Here is a 20,754-nt window from a genome sequence, read left to right as displayed (position 1 = left end):
TTAGAAGGCCAGATCCTGAAGTTGAAACTCAAATACTTTGGCCACCTAATGAGAAGGAAGGACTCACTGGAGAAGAGCCTAATGCTGGGAAAGGTTGAGGGCAAGAGAAGAAAGGGATGACAGAGAATGAGGTGGCTGGATAGAGTCACTGAAGCAGTAGGCATGAGCCTAAATGGACTCCAGAAGATGGTAGAGGACAGGAAGGCCTGGAGGAATGTTGTCCATGAGGTTGCGATGGGTCAGACATGACTTCGCAACTAACAACAACAAGAAGGCGCAATGACCAAGCAGTTAAGATGCTGGGCTTGTTGATCAGAAGATTGGCAGTTTGAGACCCAAGTACTGCTTGATGGGGTTCACTCCCATCCTTGCCCAACTCTTACCAACCTAGAAATTCGAAGGCATGTAAATGTAAGTAGATAAATAGGTACCACTTTGGTGGAAAAGTAGCAGTGTTCTGTGTGCCTTCAGCATATGGTCATGCTGGCCACATGACCATGGAAGCATATTTGGACAATTCTGATTCTCTGTTTGTGAATCAGAGATGAGCACTGATGCCTAGAGTTGGACACAACTGGATAAGGGAAACCTTTACCTTTTGACTTTTTTAAAAACAAAGTAGACTTAAAAATGTGAAAATGTCAAGAAAAAATGGTGCACTTAAATGTATTTCCTTACTTCAGTTCTGTAATTATAACTAGAGTGGGGAAAACACTTTGCTTGCTTTAGAGAATTTCAGCACATACAGTACTTACATTCTCTACACACTCTTTAATATTCTCCCACCAAAATTGCCCCTATGCATTTAATTTCATGTAACAATAACTTGATGGTCTATGTATGATAAAGAACAGAAGCAAGAACTGAAAAAATGTATTTGAAGAAATCCAAGTTCCATAGCATAGCTTTTTATTTGTTTCTTCAAAAGCAGAAAAATAGGAAGGGAAATATTAAAGAATAAATTATCTTTAATAGTGAGACCTGTGTACAAATGTCAGAGCACAAATGCTTTAATTTAGTCTTTTTAAAAAAAGGAAAGAAAAACTTTGACAATGATTCAGTTCAAAGTTCACTGATCTCCATAAAATTTTCTTTAAAAAAACTATTGAGTTTAGGAAGAGATATAGAACTGTTCTAATTCAAATATGATCATAATAATTTAGGGAGAAAAAAATAATGTATAATATTTATCATGTTTTCTACTGTGAAGTCTAATATTTAAAACACATATCTTTGAAGCCATTAATACTTCTGTCTGCAAATCACTGGACCAGAAAAGGACAATGTGTGAGGCAGACAAATACTTTCTTTTAAACATTTACATAGGAAATATATAACCTATTACTTTTTTAGCAAAGCAACTGGGGAGAGACATTACCAAGAAAACTGTATTCTGACTTTTTTTTTCCAAAAGGGGGTTACGGAATTCTGGAAATTGCTATCCAACACTTCCCAAAGATACCAGATCAGGCAAATATGATCCAACTATGTTGGGAAAACATGCTTTAGGAGGCAAATTATACCTAAATCAAATTCTAAATAATCATTCTATCATCAACGGACAGCAAGTTCATAAATAAAATTTTAATATCCATACTTACTCTTTCCTTGTCATGATGTAGCCATATTCTTCCACTTGGGAAGACTTTGCATCTAACTTGAGGCCTTCTCCCATCTTTTCTTGAGTTGCTTTGTAAACACTTTCATCTTGAAGCCACATATTCTTAATCCAGTGATGAAGCTCACTTAGCTCCTTGGAGCTCGGTTCAGACTCTGCTTTTTTTTTAGCAGTCAGTTCTCTTGAGAAGGTTTCGCTCTTCACATTTTCAATCCCAGCCTTGACTTCTTCAGATGAAGAAGAGAGGTCTAAATCATCTGATTTTTTCATTTCTGTTTTAAAGGGTTCTTTGGAGAAATATGACCTTGGCAGATTTTCAGGAACCATATTTTTACTCAGGAAATCTGGTACCTTTGAATCTAGATGGTCCTCCTATAATAAACAAACAACAAATACATCTATTTTATTATAGTTCCTTGTGTCTAATTCTTCAGTTCAGCTTTAAAGTATAGAGTTTACAGAAATCTTATGCTATAAGAATTATTTTGGCAGTTTTTATGTTGGTAGTCTTTCTTGAGGATGAAAAACGCTGGAATTCATCTAAGCTGAATGTTAACTTAAACACATCCTAGGCTATACTAAAGAACAAAGAAAAAACTCCCACTTTTCAACTTAACTGTATTTATTTTTCAAGAGGCCACACATTTTGGGACATGCGTTTCCAAACATCTCTCTTTTATGGGTCTCCATGAAAACACTCACTGTTGTTTGCTAGCAAATTTTAAAACATTAATTCATTGCTTGGAAGAATTTATAGCAGTAAACCTTTGCTTAAAACCACATTTTAAGCAAAATGGTTTTAGCTGTATATACCACAGTGAAAACTCTTGTGATACATCACTTTTCTTCAGATCTTACCAACATATAGTATCATTTTTTCAGTGCTGAAGAAAATAATATCCTTAAGTATACTTTATGGATTTTGGGCACAGGAAAACTGCTATGAAAACCAGCTATTTTCCTATGCAGAATACACTTGCTAGCTCCATTGCTAACAGAATGTTCCCAATAATGTTCTTCATCCAAATTATGTAACTGTATATTCTCCCACAGTCCTAGCAAATATATATTCTAGCAATTTTGGGATGACTTTTAATTAGCATTATTCTAGGGACAATATTCTACTTAAGAACTAAATCATTTTGATATATTCTGCTCTCCATTTGGGTTTTCATTGGTCAGAGGAGAAAATCATTCTGAATAGGAAGAATTTAGATTAAATCACTGCAATCCTAAACAGATTTATACGACTGAATCAAATATATTCCTAACGGCACAAGTGAAACCTTCCAGCCTACATTAAATATTTTAATTGTTTAGTTATGTTGAGTACTTGCAGTAGTGACAAATCAGTAGAATTAAGTCACTACAATGAATCCTCATTGGCATTGCTTTAGAATAGAATAGAGCTGGAAGGGACCTTGGAGGTCTTCTAGTCCAACCCCCCTGCTTTATTATCCTGGACCTAAAGACTCTAGTCCAGGGGTGTCAAACTCAATTTCATTGAGGGCCGCATCAGCATTGCGGTTGCCCTCAGGGGGCCGGGTGGGTATGGCCAGGGTGGGCGTGGCCTACTGGGTGGGCGTGGATAGAGTGCGTATGGCCTACTGGGTGGGCGTGGCCAGCTCTACATCGTTCGCATGAAGGGTGCCTATGGGGGCCTGGGCAGGAATGGGACAGATCTGAGGGTCTCTGGCAGAAGGAGGGTTTCTGGGCCAGGGCCAAGGCAGTGGGGGCCGTTCCCTCACTGTTTCCAGGATGGCTTCGCGGGCCACATGAAGATCTGGCCCCCGGGCCTTGTGTTTGACATGTCTGCTCTAGTCCTATCAAAATTAAACTAGTTTTATTACGTTTAGAATATCTTATTTCCCCTGTATGTTAAGAAAAAATATATATACAGTATGAATTTGTGTTGTTAACCTACCTCTTTTTTAACCTCAGCAGCAATGTTCCATGCCCCCTTATCTGTGGAAACAAGCATTTATTGTGAGACATAAAACACAGACATTGCTTTGGTTTTCTGTACAATGTGACATTATTACTGTACAGTAAACATTAAGATGTTGTGGCTAAATGACAAAAGTAAAAACATAGATCAAGTTTGTCACTTCAACTCCATTTGGACACTTTGCTAATGCAAGATCAATTGAAGCCATGCTGTAAGAGTGCATTACATTAATTAGTTCAATAGTACGGCTGACGAATTTACCTCTGTTTATCAGTGCCTGGAAAAAAATCAATAGCTTGTCCTGCTAGCGCAGAAAAAATGTTTACAGTAATAAATGAGAAACCGCAGTGGATTTATGACTTAGGTGTTTCTCAAGAAAAGGGTTTTCTGATGTCTTTTATTTCACACTTACTCGAGATAATTATTTCAGAGTTATAGTAGCAATACATTATTAAATACTTGAGTTGGTTACTGGATTAAGACTCCACATCCACCCTAGTTCCTATCTTAAATATTTTTTGTTAATTTTAATGTTCTATATTGTTGGTTTTATCTGTCGCAAGCCTCCCAGAGTTGCTTGATAACAAGATAGGTGGCATGAGATGAGAAGATTGTTCAGAATTGGTTTCAATATACCCAGCTACGGGCCAGGTGGAAAGAAGATCAGAAAAATGGTTTTACAATGACTGATGAAAATCTGATAAAGCAAATCAGAAATCAGGGTCCAGCACATATTAAACGGATATATCTTGCATTGATAGAGATTGACTCAGAAACAGAACTTGTTAAGGATTGTATGATAAAATGGGCCCAAAATATTCAAGAAGTTATTACAATGGACATGTGGGAAAAGATTTGGGTGAGGAATGTAAAATTTACACAAGCTCAAAATCTAAGAGAGAACTTTTATAAAATGTTTTATAGATGGCATTTAGATCCTAAAAAGCTGGCAAGTATGTATCCGAACTATCAACCAAAATGTTGGAGGTGTGGTGATGAAGATGCAACATATTTTCATGTATGGTGGACTTGTAAAAAGGTTAAGGCTTTTTGGATAAAAATTTGGTGGAATATGCAGAAGATTTTCAAGCAAAGGATAAAGTTTTGTCCGCAACTCTTTTTGCTGGGAATAATTACAGATGCTACGGTTGTGGACACTAAGTTGATGTTGAATTTAATCACGGCAGCAAGACTTTTAATAGGCCAGTATTGGAAGAAAGAGGAACTGCCGACTATAGAAGAATGGACTTTAAAGGTTTCCGACCTGGCAGAGATGGCAAAGATTTCGGCTTACTTGAAAGATCACTCGCAAGAACGTTATATTATGGAATGGAGAAAATGGGTTGAGTACATTCAGAACAAATATAGGGTTAAGAAGTTTTATGTAGCATTTGAATAAGTCTTCCTTCGTTTTTTCTTTTTTTATTTCCTTTTTTTCCTTTCTTTTTTCTTTTCTATATATATTTGATATTATTAAGATTTGTATTATCCTGTATAAGCTAGAGAGTGATGGATTTTAGAGTTTATGGTTGCTAGTATATGGTTGCTTATGATTGGTTTTTTTTCTATACCTTGTATTTAGCTCTGGGAAGTCGGGGGGGGAGGGGGGAGGGGTAGGGAGGGAGGGAGAGGGGAGGGGGAGGGGGGACTGTTAAAGATAAATTGTATGTTAAAACTTTTCAATAAAAAAAAAACCAAGATAGGTGGCATATAAATTTAATAAATAAATAATATAGGGGAGTAATCTATTGCACAAACAAGGACAGGAACAAAAAAACTGTACTATAGTAAAAAGTGTTTATGCATTTCTGTGAATTAAGAATAAATTAATGACAGATCCTTCACACCTGGAATACTGCATCCAGTTTTGGTCACCACAATGTAAAAAAGATGTCGAGACTCTAGAAAGGATACAGAGAAGAGCAACAAAGATGATTGGGGGACTGGAGGCTAAAACATATAGGGAACGGTTGCTGGAATTGGGTATGTGTAGTTTAATGAAGAGAAGGGTGAGGGGTGACATGATAGCAGTGTTCCAATATCTCAGGGCCTGCCACAAAGAAGAGGCAGTCAAGCTATTCTCCAAAGCACCTGAAAGCAGGACAAGAAGCAATGGATGGAAACTAGTCAAGGAGAGAAGCAACCTAGAACTAAGGAGAAACTTCCTGACAGTTAGAACAATTAATCAGTGGAGCAACCTGCCTCCAGAAGTGGTGAATGCTCCAACACTGGAAGTTTTTAAGAAGAGACTGGACAGCCATTTGCCTGAAATGGTATAGGGTTTCCTGCCTGAGCAGGGGGTTGGACTAGATGACCTCCAAGGTTCCTTCCAACTTCTTCTTCTTCTTCTTCTTCTTCTTCTTCTTCTTCTTCTTCTTCTTCTTCTTCTTCTTCTTCTTCTTCTTCTTCTTCTTCTTCTCATTATTATTATTATTATTATTATTATTATTATTATTATTATTATTATTATTATTATTATTACCGGTATTATTATTATTATTATTATTATTATTATTATTATTATTATTATTATTATTATTATTATTATTATTATTATTTCATGTGTGCTTCATATATAAGTATCAACCATGACAGAAAGATACATTCACACACATGCTATCTAGATTCCTAGCTCACCTGTCAATGAACAATAATGCTGAAAGCTTTATTATCTGTAAGTTGCTCAGAGTCTTGAGAAACAAGCAGCATAGACTAAGGTAATAAATATTAATTCATAATAGGAAGGCCCTGAATTCAAGAACACACCATTCTTATAGAACAAGATTTGTTCATAAACTTGAAAATTATTCTCAAAAAGATTTGCCTTTTTGTGTTTAACAGATGTATCATTTGAAATATTTAGTGCTTAGTAAAACCGACACACACACTTGCAATCAATGGTGGTAAAGTTAATCATGACTATTTAAGTCCTATTGATTTCAAAGGACTTCCTTTTTGTACCACTCAGACCACATCTATCCTATATATTGGGGGGATATATCACTCTGTCACCAGAGGTGAGAACTGCTCCAAACCTTTTGGCCTTCTGGTATTAAAACTTGGCTTTGCTGGTTAGCCTGGGGCCTGGAGGAGGGCACTCACTGCTGGAGGTGTTTGATGGGTTACGAAGACCTCATCCTCACCCTTTCGTCTCTTGGTTCTGGTTTCAGTATAGTTTTTAAAATCTCAATCTATCTTGCTTTAATGTTTTAATACTTCAATTATTTTTCTACCTGTTTTATAACATGTAAGCTGCTCAGAGACACCTTATAGGGGAGATAGCCGGCTTAAAAATTAATAAATACATAAATAAATAATATGCAATAGCTAGCTAATCACATTTATATTAGAGTTAAATATATAAAACTCAAGTTAGGGACGCGGTGGCTCAGTGGGTTAGGATGCTGAGCTTGTCAATCAGAAGGTCGGCAGTTTGGCAGGTCAAATCCTGAGTGCTGCGTAACAGAGTGAGCGCCTGTTACTCGTCCCAGCTTCTGCCAACCTAGCAGTTCGAAAGCACGTAAAAATGCAAGTAGAAAAATAGGGACCACTACGGTGGGAAGGTAACAGCGTTCCGTGCGCCTTTGGCGTCTAGTCATGCCGGCCACATGACCATGGAGATGTCCTCGGACAAGCGCTGGCTCTTCGGCTTTGAAACGGAGATGAGCACCGGCCCCTAGAGTCGGAAACGACTAGCACACATGTGCGGGGGAACCTTTACCTTTACCTTACCTTTATATAAAATTCAAGTTAGTCACTATCAGTAAAGCGATAAAGAATGATCACTAATTTTAAATACAACATCAGTTTTAAGGGGTGCATCTATATCTAAAGGCTTTAAGCAATCCTAACTTACACTCTTTTTCCACTCACCCCCTGAATTTCCACTACAAATGTTCCTTACAAATTAGTGGGTAATAGGAAAACCACTTTTCTTTGTTCAAAAAGTTTTCCTCTGAAAGACACTATCCCAAATCCTCACATTACCCTAATCCTAGCTCTCTAATACAAATGTCTACAAATGAATAGTGCCACAGCGCCATTTGTACTCACTTATCATCTGGATCAAATTACAACTGAGTGATAATTACCAGCCCCGTCCTTGAACACATCATAATCACAACAAGGGTAAAGGAAAGCAAGAGAAAAGCTAAGTTTTTTTTTCTTTCTCTTAGTAATACTTTGCAAGGTATTTTAATCTGATTATGTAAAAAATTAAAATAAAGGAAACTGCTGTACTGAATATAATACCTTGGACATGAAAATCTTCATTCCCTCCCATTTCATAATCATATTCTCCTTCTCCATCCACTCCTGTTGCAGTTCTCTCTCCTTCAATCTTCCCAGTGGCGTTGCTCTTTTTTTCATTTGTATCAACAATTTGAACAGCTTCAGCAATGATATCGGCCATCTTGTCCAGCTCCGATGGGCTCAATTTATCTACATCCACATGATGTTTCCTCAGGTCTCTCAAAACGTCTTGAATAAATATTTCTTAAGCAAAAGGGGAGGGAAGCTTGATTACTTGTGAAAAGTTTAATATTATGTATAAGAAAAAGAGAAACAAAGCATCGCTGCTTTGGCTGCAGTCTTCAATAGGAAATATTTAATTATCTACAAGTCCTTGTTGTATTATTCATGGCTAATAGGTATTCATAAATATAACCTCAGGAATATTTTTTTTTCTTAATATGTTTACTGAATTGATTCAACTGAATTAATTTTTAAAATTATTTTCTTATATAAGTAATTTTATAATTGCAAACAATCCCTACTGAAACAATTGATTTGACATGAACTGATAGTGAAATATACTCATACCCAAACCAGTAAACTAATATTCCTGAATACAATAAAATGATTGCATCCAACAATTATCCCATAAATAGACATTTACTTCACTCTACATCGGGAGTCCCCAACCCCTGCACCACGGCCCACTACTGGGCCATGTGCCGTTAGGAACTGAGCAGCAGAAGTGGTAGGCAAATGCACGTGTGCATCCCCACTTGTGTGAGCAGTGGGCAAGTGCATACTCCATTTGCACAAGAAGCAGGTACATGTGCCTGCTGCTCACCCAGAACCATCCCCTCTTCCCCCTGCCAGTCTGCAAAGCCACAAAGGTTGGTGAACTCTGTTCTACATCAACACTTGCCCTGTACTAAATCCCAACTATGATTTGATGTAACAGTTAAAGCAATAGGCCTTAAGCTGGGAGACTGAGTACTACTCCTTCCTCCTGCACAAAACCAAATGAGTGATCTTGGACTGCTAGAATCCAGGTAATATATAATAAATGCTTATCAAGAGCAATGTATTAGAACTTGAAAATAAGAACAACAATAATAGGTATACCAGCAATGGAATATATATCCTTATTACATTCTTGAAAGTTAAAATATTAACAATTTAAGTCAATAAATTATTGCTCTTTAGTAAGCATTTTTTTCAGCTATCTATAATCAGCACCATTGCTTCTGAGTGAAGCCCAGGAACTTTCAGTATTTTAATCTATGCCTGAAAGCAATGAAAAAATGGGATAATTTTGTAGCAGCCAGCTCTTGAACTTTCTCGGTTTGGCTTCCAAGAGAAGGAGGAGGAGGAGGAGGAGGAGGAGGAGGAGGAGGAGGAGGAGGAGGAGGAGGAGGAGGAGGAGGAGGAGGAGGATGAGGAGGTACACTGAGATTCATCTGTACTGCAGTCAAATTCCTTGAGTGTCTAATCACACTTGGCCAAATAAGGCATTCATTCCTATATATTATATGAGAATATATGCGCCATGTATTAGAAAACTTATTTGGACTTGAATTTATAATCAAGATGAAAGAAATATTAATATTGATGTATATTTAAATATAAAAATGTGTTTGTGCTATTAAGAATTAATTTGCATCTATATCATTTGCATCTATATCATAATGAGAAGGAGGAAGATATTTAGTTGATGTTCACACAATGTACTAAAGGACTAACTAACCAAACTAATTTTACATGGTGTGCAAATGTAGCATATGTGATTAATTTGTAACTCTATGTATTATATGAATCCCCATCATGGGTTAAGTTAACTATGCATGTGTGATGCTGCCACAGCCATTTTGAAAATAAATATATCCCTGAATATTGTGCAATTTTTATTCAGGTTCCCTTTCTCCCTCTTTTTCCTCCACTTGGGCTTCCACATCCTAGACATATGATTTTAAATCCACTTTCTCACATTCAAGAAAAGACTCTGAATCAGGAAGTCAAGTTCTAAACCTAGTTCAGATTGTTTCTAAGTTTAAATACTAAAATCCTACCTAGTAAGATTATCATAGACAATGTTGATATAATTAAACAATTTGGTATTAATCCTTTGTTGTTATTAGCTGCAAAGTCATGTCCAACCCATTGTGACCCTATGGACAACGTTCCTCCAGGCCTTCCTATCCTCTACCATCTTCTGGAGTCCATTTAAGCTCACGCCTACTGCTTCAGTGACTCCATCCAGCCACCTCATTCTCTGTCATCCCCTTCTTCTCTTTCCCTCAATCTTTCCCAGCATTAGGCTCTTCTCCAGTGAGTCCTTCCTTCTCATGAGGTGGCCAAAGTATTTGAGTTTTAGCTTCAGTATCTGGCCTTCTAAAAAGCAGTCAGGGTTGATCTCCTCTAGGACTGACCGCTATGATCACCTTGCAGTCCAAGGGACTCGCAGGAGTCTTCTCCAGCACCAGAGTTCAAAGGCCTCAATTCTTTGGCGCTCAGCCTTTCTTATGGTCCAGCTTTCACTGCCATACATTGCAACTGGGAAGACCATAGCCTTGACTATACGCACTTTTGTTGACAGGGTGATGTCTCTGCTTTTTAGTGTGCTGTCTAGATTTGTCATGGCTTTCCTCCCCAGGAGCAAGCGTCTTTTAATTTCTTGGCTATAGTCCCCATCTGCATTAATCCTTTAGACATATAGTAGTTATTCCAGTTTGGTTAGTAGTTAAGGGATCAAGGTAGAAACTTAGTGACCGTGAGTTCTAGTCTTCCTTAGGTATAAACGTTAGCTGGGTGATCTTGGACCAGTCAATCTCTCAGCTCAACTCATCACACAAGGTCGTTGTGGGCAAAATAGTTCAAGGAAGGAGTATTAGGTATATTCGGCACCATGAGTTATTTACAAAAATAGTAAAGGACACACACAAATCTATTCCTAAAGCAGAGCTCTCATAGCAGTTTTTTAAGCCCACTACATAAAACTCAGCCAGCATAAGAAGCCAGCATAACATCCCTTATTCTGGATACAATAAACTCAAAAATAAGGATTCTGAATAAGTGCTCTGAAACTAGTAACTTGTTGTGAAATAGGATCAATTAGGAAAAGCTCACAATGCTACCTCAAACATTTATATGTCAACATAGGCTTATTAAAATAAATTTTAGTAATTCTTTATAGATTTTGTTTGTTTGCAACATTAGTTCCATTTATATCACAACTATCTGTCTGTAAAACTCTGGGTTGTGTAAAAGAACCTAGGCATTTCATTCCCCAAAATCTTATCATCTAAATAGCAAAGCAAAGTTGAAAACTCAAGAAAAATAAAAGTAAGGGAAAAGAGATGAAATAGAAAATGAATGTCCAACGATCCAACTCCAGAGTCCACTAAACAGCAGATCTTTGTAATTGAATAAGTAAAGCCAGAGAGGGGGAAAAAATATTTGTCTATAGTGTGCTGTCTCTCAATCTGAGCACTCACTAGGATGCAGCCCATTAAAGGAACATTTGCCAGAGATAAAACTTCTTATTAAAAGTAACTGATATCTGTATGTAAAACCTAGCCCCCTCCCCCAAACGATGTATTCCTGCTATTATGAAAAAGTCTTTCTCCCATGTCAAAAAAATACTGCAGATTTATGGCACAAATAGCAATGGTTCTGAAAAATACTCCATACATTACAAATATTTAAACTTTAAAAAAGCTGGCCAAAAGAGCTGGATATATTTGGTATGTGAATCATCTTAAAAATGAATATATAATTGAATGAAGGAAAGGATAATGTTTACATCTCCTCATTTGCAGCAATGAAAGTCCAAACTTACAAAACAAAAGAATTAAAGGGTTTTTGTTTTTTAAATGCATTCACAGCACTGTATCTAGACATCACAAAAGTTTTATCAGGTTCAATTATGCCTACGGAAGTCATGCAAAATCCAATACATTTTGCAGCACATCATTCTCTGGAAGTGTTAAGTATCCAGCTCTATGTAGACTCCTGCTAAGAAAGGTGAAAAAGGACTGCATATGATAATGAAACCAGCATGGGCATAGTTTGCTTTAATGGTAGACCTATTCCAGAAGTGTGTGGTGTCACCTGCACTTGCATTTACATTCCATTTTGCTTTTGAAAGCTATTATCAGACAGGTGCCTCACCATGAATGCTGTCATTTTAGGAATGTCCTCACTAGGCTTTCTTCTCATTAAAGAGAACACTTCAATTGATTTTGTGCTTTCACAGCAAAAGAAAATGAAAGCATACAATGCAAAGGAGTGCGTAAAGAAAAAAAAACATCAAAACATGTCTATGTGATACTCCAAGCTTCTACTAAGGAATTAATGTGTCACCAGCAAGTTATGTCAATTTGAAGAAAATAAACTGTGTCCATGCATATTATTGAAGCATCAATCCATGATTCTAAGAAGTTCTACAAGAAGGATGGACCAGGATTTCCCTGATTCCTTGCTTGCCATAATTCAAAGTAGAGCATTTGAGCACATTCCATTACAATACATTGTACTTGAAGAGATATGACAAAAAAGAATGGTATATGAATATCAAACCTGAATGGTAATTTCAAACTGGCCATTTAGGACTTTACATTGCAGTTCTTAACTGAAGAAACTGCAATTCTGAAGGGGACTGAGAAATTACAGTAATTGTCACGATCCTTATCTGTTGTTATCTCATTCCATGGAATAAGCTTTAGCTTAAATCTTGTTCAGTCTCTCTGTAACACATTAGACCAGGGCTTTTCAACCAGTGGTACAGGTACCAGCTGTGGTACATTGGCACCTGGCAGATGGTACGCGACCATCCTAGAAAAGTGGTAGCGTGGGAGGGGAATGAGGCGAACCAGTGGCAGCACCGCACAAGCCTGAGCGAGAGATGGCTAGAGCCGCAGGGCTGTCAGGGCTCAGCGGAAGCGCCAGGATCAGTGCCAGGCTCCAGCTGGAGCTTGGCACTGATCCTGGTGGTTCTAAGCCTAGAAGAAGTGCCAATCAGCTGGAATGTTGCAGCATCTACAGGGTCTTGAGATTTATATTTAGATGCTTGGCAACTGATTCATATTTATGACGGTCACAGTGTCCCAGGGTCATGTGAAGAGACCAAAACCTGCTGAAACCACCCAGCAGATGAGGGGAATAAAAACCAAACACCCCCCCACCCCACCCCACCCCCAGTGCCAATCCTCAACAGAAATGCTCACAACAATGAAAACCTTGGACAGGAGGAAGAGCACCGCCGGGCAGGCAGGCAGGTGTCTTGCTTGGCTGTGGCTTGGGGGGCACTTTTTTCCGTGCCATTGTAATTTCAAACAGTCACTAAGTGAACTGTTGTAAGTCGAGGACTACCTGTATTTCATCACTTTTTTCCTTTTTTTTGGGTCATCAAGTTTTTGACATCTTGCTAGGCAACTGGTGGTACTCAAATGTTGCCATATACTAAAAGTGGTACAATGGGTGAAAAGGTTGAAAAGCCCTGCATTAGACTATTGATCCACCCTGAAATGTATACTGCCCCTCTCAACAAGCTCACTCATGAACCTCTGAGGTGCTTGTCTATCATTATTACATTTCCATCTAAGCAACTTTTCAATTTAAATCAGTTCTGATCGAGGATTACCAGAAATACAGGCAGGATTTCGAAGAGGCAGAGGAACTAGAGATCAAATTGCTAACATACTCTGGATCATGGAGAAAGCTAGGGAGTTCCAGAAAAAATCTACTTCTGCTTCATTGACTAAAGCCTTTGATTGGGTAGATCACAACAAATTGTGGCAAGTTCTTAAAGAAATGGGAGTACCAGACCATCTTACTTGTCTCTTGAGAAACCTATAGGCGGGTCAAGAAGCAACAGTGAGAACTGGACATGGAACCACTGATTGGTTCAAAATTAGGAAAGGAGTCTGGCAAGGCTGGGCAAGATGTATCAAAAATTGGAATTAAGATTGCCGGAAGAAATATCAACAGCCTAAGATATACAGATACCACTCTAATGGCAGAAAGTGAAGAGGAACTAAAGAACCTCTTGTTGAGAGTGAAGAAGGAGAGTGCAAAAGTTGGGTTGAAACTAAATATTAAGAAAACCAAGACCATGGCATCCGGCCCTCTCAATTCCTGGCAAATAGATGGGGAACAAATGGAAGTATTGACAGATTTTATTTTCATGGGCTCCAAGATCACCGCAGATGGGGACTGCAGCCAAGAAATTAAAAGATGCTTGCTCCTGGGGAGGAAAGCCATGGCAAATCTAGACAGCACACTAAAAAGCAGAGACATCACCCTGCCAACAAAAGTGCGTATAGTAAAGACTATGTTCTTCCCAGTTGCAATGTATGGCTGTGAAAGTTGGACCATAAGAAAGGCTGAGCACCAAAGAATTGAGGCCTTTGAACTATAGTGCTGGAGAAGACTCCTGCGAGTCCCTTGGACTGCAAGGCGATCAAACCAGTCAGTCCTACAGGAGATCAACCCTGACTGCTCTTTAGAAGGCCAGATCCTGAAGTTGAAACTCAAATACTTTGGCCACCTAATAAGAAGGAAGGACTTACAGGAGAAGAGCCTAATGCTGGGAAAGGTTGAGGGCAAGAGAAGAAGGGGACGACAGAGAATGAGGTGGCTGGATGGAGTCACTGAAGCAATAGGTATGAGCCTAAATGGACTCCAGAAGATGGTAGAGGACAGGAAGGCCTGGAGGAACATTGTCCATGGGGTTGCGATCGGTCCGACATGACTTCACAACTAACAACAACAAAAGAACCCCAGGGTTCCCTAAACACCGCTTGAAAATCACTGAATTAAAAGGAAACAAAAACAAAAATAAGATGAACAAGCATATACATATAATGTATTTGAATCCCTTACCATCTATTGGACTTAGAGAAAGCTTCAAATCATTTTTTGTAGATCCAGGAACCAATCCAGATACTGGCCTCTGTAGAAACTGTGGTTTCACCTCAAAACTTCCTAGCTTTTCTTTGGATATTATTCCATCAAACTGATCGTGAAGAGGTTTAGCCCTATTGCCATAAGGAGAAGTTTCTTTAGTCCTGCTAACAGATGAATGTCCATCAAGGTTTTTGGCTGATAATTTCTGAGTGATATATGCATTAAGTGTCATCAATAGATCGTTCCTGTCTAATTGTTCTTCAGGTTTTAGTTGAAATGTATCCATCTGTGATTTGCTGAAGGTCCTTGCAGGAATGTTTTCAATATACTTTGAATGAACAGGTACTGTATAGGTCATAGCAGGTGTTTTTTCTTTAGAATTCTGCATCATATAGTTGATCATGGTCCTTGATGGAATATTGCCAACCTAACAGAAAAAAGGTAAATTGCATTAGAATTATTCTTAGGTTAATCTATTATAATCAAGCAACATGATGACTATAAAATTCAACTTTGTAGGAATGCATATAGCTGATTTTTTTGTTTTGGGCAGAGAGAAGATAATCTATGTTATATTTATCAACTGACTCTTTTCAACCTTTATATATAATATAAAAACATGCCTTATGGTTTGCTTATTTTGCACTAGGACATAGGGATACTTTACCAATCTAGTTTTCCTATATTTAAAGAGGGATTTATGAAGCCATTGAAACTAATATCTTAACTGTTCCATCTTTCTGGTTGCTGAGCATGTTCTTTCATTTTAAAATGCAAAGAAAATTCCAAATCTATGAAAATGAAGCAGAAATATACTAAAGAAATGGAAAGAATATATCAGCAATCTGCAGTGCTTTTTTTGTAAAAGAAAAAGGTGCTGGAACTCACACATGTCATACAACCAGCCTTGCCTACCCTACAAGGTTCCATCCAAAAAAGGTGCCGGAACTCCTTTCTGAGCGTTCTATGAGGAAAAAAGCCCTGGCAATCTGTATGGTCCTAAAGTTAAAAGTTATGAAAAATAACCAGAAATCCAGAAAAAAATTCCTATGAATTATTATTAAGGTAATGGTAAAATTTAAACAATATGAAGAAAAATCCATGTGGTCGTAAGGATTAGCAATAATTTGATGGCACATGTCAGCCTTCCCAGGCAAAGCAGGCAGGAAACAGACCAAATGAGCTAATTCTGCTTTAATGTAAGGCTACATTAACAGAATCTTTCAGTCTGAAAGTACAAATCTTTCACCATTTCTTTTTACATTCTGATAAGTTAAGAAGGATCCTTTCTGAGTTTCTTTCTCTGCCCTTAGGCAGTTGCAGACTCCCAGCCCCTTGTCGGATTGTTGACTAGCCACCATATCCTCCCAGTGTCTCCCAGTGTCTTCCAAGGTCATTCCCACATAACATTACATTATGCAATCAATCAATCCAAATCTAAATAACTTAAATTCAAAACATTTTAGTTGTTTTCTAATGTATCTTTGAACATTATTTCAGCAATATAATTCACATCCAGAATGGTATACAATACAGAAGAAATAATGTGGGTTGAAACTAAATTAATACTGGCTTGAAGATGAACATATAGAAATTGCATTTTTGAAGTTTATTTGCAGAAACGCAGATGCACAATAGGACATCATTACCCAATTCTGAATATTCCCCAATTATTCCTGAAGAGGAAGAGATTATTATTATTTTGGAATGCAATGAAAGGAAAGGCAAATGGGCTGTTTCACAGACGCTTCTCTGTGATCAGAAGATCCTTTTCAGAAAGATTGGGGTTCTTTCAATATCACTTTTCCCATCATGGTTCCACTTTTCCATATGACAAGACAACCAAACCTAAGCAATCAGCTAAGGCAGAGTACTCTGTTCCTATTACACAAAACCTTATTGAATACAAAACATAGAATAAAAGGGTTGGAAGAGATCTTGGAGGTCTTTATGTTTGCAAAATATACAGTCTGGATCACTGAGTATGGATTTTAAACACAGAGAGAAAAGTCTCAACATTCTAAAATACAAGAGTTTAAAAAAAGAAAAATCCATGACATTCTTTCAGCAAACGAGTCTGTTGACAAGAACAAGACAGAAACCTCAAGCAGTCATATACAAATTGAGTGGAAGTGTCAATCGCATGCTAAGCTGGTATCAAGAGAACAGCTTGCCAGGTCACAATCCACCAGCCTGAAACGCTATTCAAAAAATCCTAATTAAAAATATGATATAAACAATAGTAAAGCCTAGCTGGAAAATATCCTCACTTCTGGCAATCAGTCCAAAGTCACAGAGGTTGAAAATATGTATGCACATATGTAACCTGCAGTTGCAGTATTAAATTTAAAACAATCATTTGCAAAATATTGCCTGGACAGAAGCTTAGTATTATTCAGTACTCCTTGTCATTGTTGTAGGGAAAATTCACTATTTTGTTTTTTCATTGCAAAACAGTGGAAATTAAGTTCAATGATATACCAACAATACAAAGTGGGACAACCTTGACCAGGAGTCTTCAAACTTGGCTCTTTTATGACTTGTGGACTTCAATTCCCAGAACTCCTCAACCAGTGTTCTTTGTTGCAACATAGGGATTCTAGGCTGATCCCTCACTTTAATCCTCTCCCTGGTTTTACTAGTCCTTCTCCTACAATATTCTGGCCAACTTCCCACTTTTGTGGAATGGGAGATACATAGAACAATACTGAAAAAGTTATATTTGGTCCAAAATTATATTAATAAGGGCATCAAACCTTTGATCTTTTCTGAACAAGATCATCATGTTCAGATGCTTATAGTTGCTTGTGACTATTACACATAAGTAATTATATATTGGTATATTATTATTATTATTATTATTATTATTATTATTATTATTATTATTATTATTATTATTATTATTATTATTATTATTTCGGTTTATATACTGCCCTACTCCCAAAGGACTCAGGGCGGTTTACAAGGCAAAATTTAAAAACAATACAATATAAAATTAAAATAAAATAAAATTAAGTCTAGCCGCAAAAATTAAAATCACAATTTAAAAACATTAAGCCCCTCAGTCCAGACGAGATAGCTCAAAGAGCCAGGTTTTTAGGTCCCGGCGAAATGAACGAAGGTTGGGGGCAGTCTGGAGTTCCATTGGCAGTTGATTCCATAGGGCAGCCGCACCCACAGAGAATGCCCTCCCCCTGTGGATCGCCCATCGGCAATCCTTGACCGGCGGTACCCTGAGGAGGCCCTCCCTGTGGGAGTGCACAGGACGATGGGAAATTGACGCTGGCAGCAGGTGCTCCCTTAGGTAATCCGGGCCCATGCCATTTAGGGGTTTATAGGTCATCACCAGCACCTTGAATCTCACCTGGAGGGCAACTGGAAGCCAATGCAGCTCGCAGAAAAGAGGTGTTACATGGGAGTATCGGGAGACTCCCATCACAACTCGCGCGGCTGCATTCTGCACCAGCTGAAGCCTCCGAGTGGTCTTCAGGGGCAGCCCCATATGAGAAACGTATGAAAAATAATACTGTATTAAAATACTGCCAGATAACCTGGTGTACATAAACCTAAATGATAACTGCAGAAAAAGAATAAATCATGTTTGTCAAAAGATGATTTAATCTTAAAATAATATTAAAGCTACATCATAGTTTCTTATTAAAAAGTATGCTGCAATTAATTTAACTGCATTTGTTGTATGGCAATGTGAATCATGCAAAATGTTGTTGTGACTTAACCTAATCCAATAATTTGTTCTAATAGGAAATAACTGTAATTATCTTAGTTTGGAAGCAACCCACTTTTCTATTCTAAATCCATGATATGTTTTGATGGTTTACAATATAGCAATTGCTGAATGTCCCTTTCAATTCCACGATGGAAGAAATGATTGAATATGCTTTGAGCAGATGGAGTTAATATTTACTCAGGTTTTCCTACTAATATTTCTAAACTACTTGTTAAGTTGAACTATCACTTGAATGAGGATAAACTTTATTTTTTCATATATTCCAAAATATACTTTTGTTGACCCACCATGAATGATGTAAATGACCTAGATAATATTCCACATGAACAAAAAGAACAGACCATTATCTTGAAATATAAAGTCAGATTGACTATGACATACCACCCACTAACTTTAGATAAGCAAGTGACCCATCAGAAAGAAAATGTCAATGAGGTGCACATTATTTCATTCCTTTCTAACTGGTGAATATTAGAGTATTCACATTTAAGTGGCTAAAATAGCTTCTCAGATGTCATCAACAAAAATGATGGTGCACTACATGAAAAAGTAACTACTAGAATTAATTTAATTATCTAGAGAGTACATAAGGAACTCAAGAAAATTCACTACCATTTAAAATGTCACTAGTTAAAATCATAAGCAAACTTTACCTGACATGAAAGATAAACAAGTCAACTGAATGTCATTTTTTACTGTTTTCTGTAGACTTTTTATGAAGAAACTTAGTTTGCCACCTATCATCACCAGATACTGTGATACTATACATTAAAGGCTCAAAAAGTGATTTCTGATTCATAAGATGATGGTGTCAGCCTTACCAGGTAGACCAGACAGGCTAAATCTACTTTATTGCAAAGTTACAGTGACAAAATCTTGGAAGTACAAACCTCCTGCCATTGCCTTTACAATCTGAGAAATCAGGGAGGATCCCTTCTAAGCCTCTTGCTCCACCCATTCTCCAGTCATGATTATGTACTCTCTTAGTTGACCATTCCATAAGCAGCATCTCTTCACCCTATTTCTCTAGGCCAGGGGTAGGCAACCTTGGCTCTTTTATGACTCATGGACTTCAAATCCCAGAATTCCTGAGCCAGCATGGCTCAGCTTGGAAACCTCTCCCTTTTCCCTCAGCATGGCTGGCTCAGGAATTCTGGGCATTGAAGTCCACCAGTCATAAAAGAGCCAAGGTTGCCTACCCTTGCCCTAGGATTTTCCCATATACCATTATAGATGAATATTAAAACAATGAAGAATTATTATTATTATTATTATTATTATTATTATTATTATTATTATTATTATTATTATTATTATTATTATTATTATTATTATTATTATTATTATTTATTATTTATTATTTAAGTTTGTCTGTTTAAATAATGTTGCCTTGAAGAATTCGACAAACAAAATACTGATGTTATCATGTTACTATTTTTAAAAAATGTGCTACAGGCTTATGTGAGAAACCATCCATTTTTTTGAAAAAGGATAAAAAAAAGTTTCTCAGATGTCATCAACAAAAATGATGATGCACTACATGAAAAAGTAACTACTAGAAGTAATTTAATTATCTTTACCCTAATTAGGGATTTAAAATTGCATTTGGAAAGAGATATTGAGTATTCATTTTAAATGAGAAAATAATTTTTGAGACTAGTAATGTCCACAACTAATGAAATTTTGTTTGGATTCTGTAGTTGACAGTTAGAAAGTGCCCAACTTAGCTCCACCTTTTGAGAAGGGCTTGTCAAAGAGAGTAAAATTAATTGGTTTTCATCAAAGAAATATCCAATGAGATTAAATCTTGACTTCTTATTCTGCATAATTTTGCCTTTGCATATTTCATACTGGCAAAGTTTAGCAGCTTGTAAGAATTTTTCTTTCTTAAATATTAGAACAAATATTATATCAATATATGAAACTTTCAATATACTATATAAAAGCTTAATGGATATCATGCCAATTTGAGAACTAGTTTGGTGTAAAGGTTAAGTTGCTGGCTTAGAAACCAGAAAACTATGAGTTCTTGGCCTCAAGAAACAAGACATTTCTTGTTTATAATAATAATAATAACAATATAAAGTTGGAAGGGACCTTGGAGGTCATCTAGTCCAACCCCCTGCAAGAAAACAGCCATGTGTCTAAAATAAAATATAAAAATGAAATAAAGTCTCCAAAGTTAAAATTGCACAACTGGACCTAAGTATTGCATAATATAAAAATGAGGGTTTGGATCATGAAGCAGCAGAACTGATTGAAATCCTGCCTGATTGCAGGCAATCATAGGAGGGCGATTAGTCC

At 37.1% G+C, this 20,754-nt stretch overlaps 1 protein-coding gene across 1 annotated transcript in view; it reads right to left on the bottom strand.

The window, feature by feature from the left end:
* The window catches only part of LOC308679045 (receptor-type tyrosine-protein phosphatase N2-like), a gene marked incomplete at its 3' end in the record, with an annotated part of 84,115 nt that overhangs the window by 45,190 nt on the left and 18,171 nt on the right, over window positions 1-20,754 (bottom strand). The window contains exons 2-5 of the mRNA XM_081346280.1: window positions 14,679-15,129; window positions 7,818-8,060; window positions 3,543-3,583; window positions 1,602-1,990 (exon numbers count right to left, since the gene is read on the bottom strand). Of these exons, the coding sequence (XP_081202406.1) occupies window positions 1,602-1,990; window positions 3,543-3,583; window positions 7,818-8,060; window positions 14,679-15,105 (1,100 nt within the window). The 5' untranslated portion in view covers window positions 15,106-15,129. The remainder of the gene's footprint in view (window positions 1-1,601; window positions 1,991-3,542; window positions 3,584-7,817; window positions 8,061-14,678; window positions 15,130-20,754) is intronic.

The sequence above is a fragment of the Vipera berus genome (genome assembly GCF_964194415.1).
Source record: "Vipera berus genome assembly, chromosome: Z".
NCBI lineage: Eukaryota > Metazoa > Chordata > Lepidosauria > Squamata > Viperidae > Vipera > Vipera berus.
The sequence above is the reverse complement of the archived record's forward strand: the minus strand, read 5'-3'. Positions and strand labels throughout refer to the sequence as shown.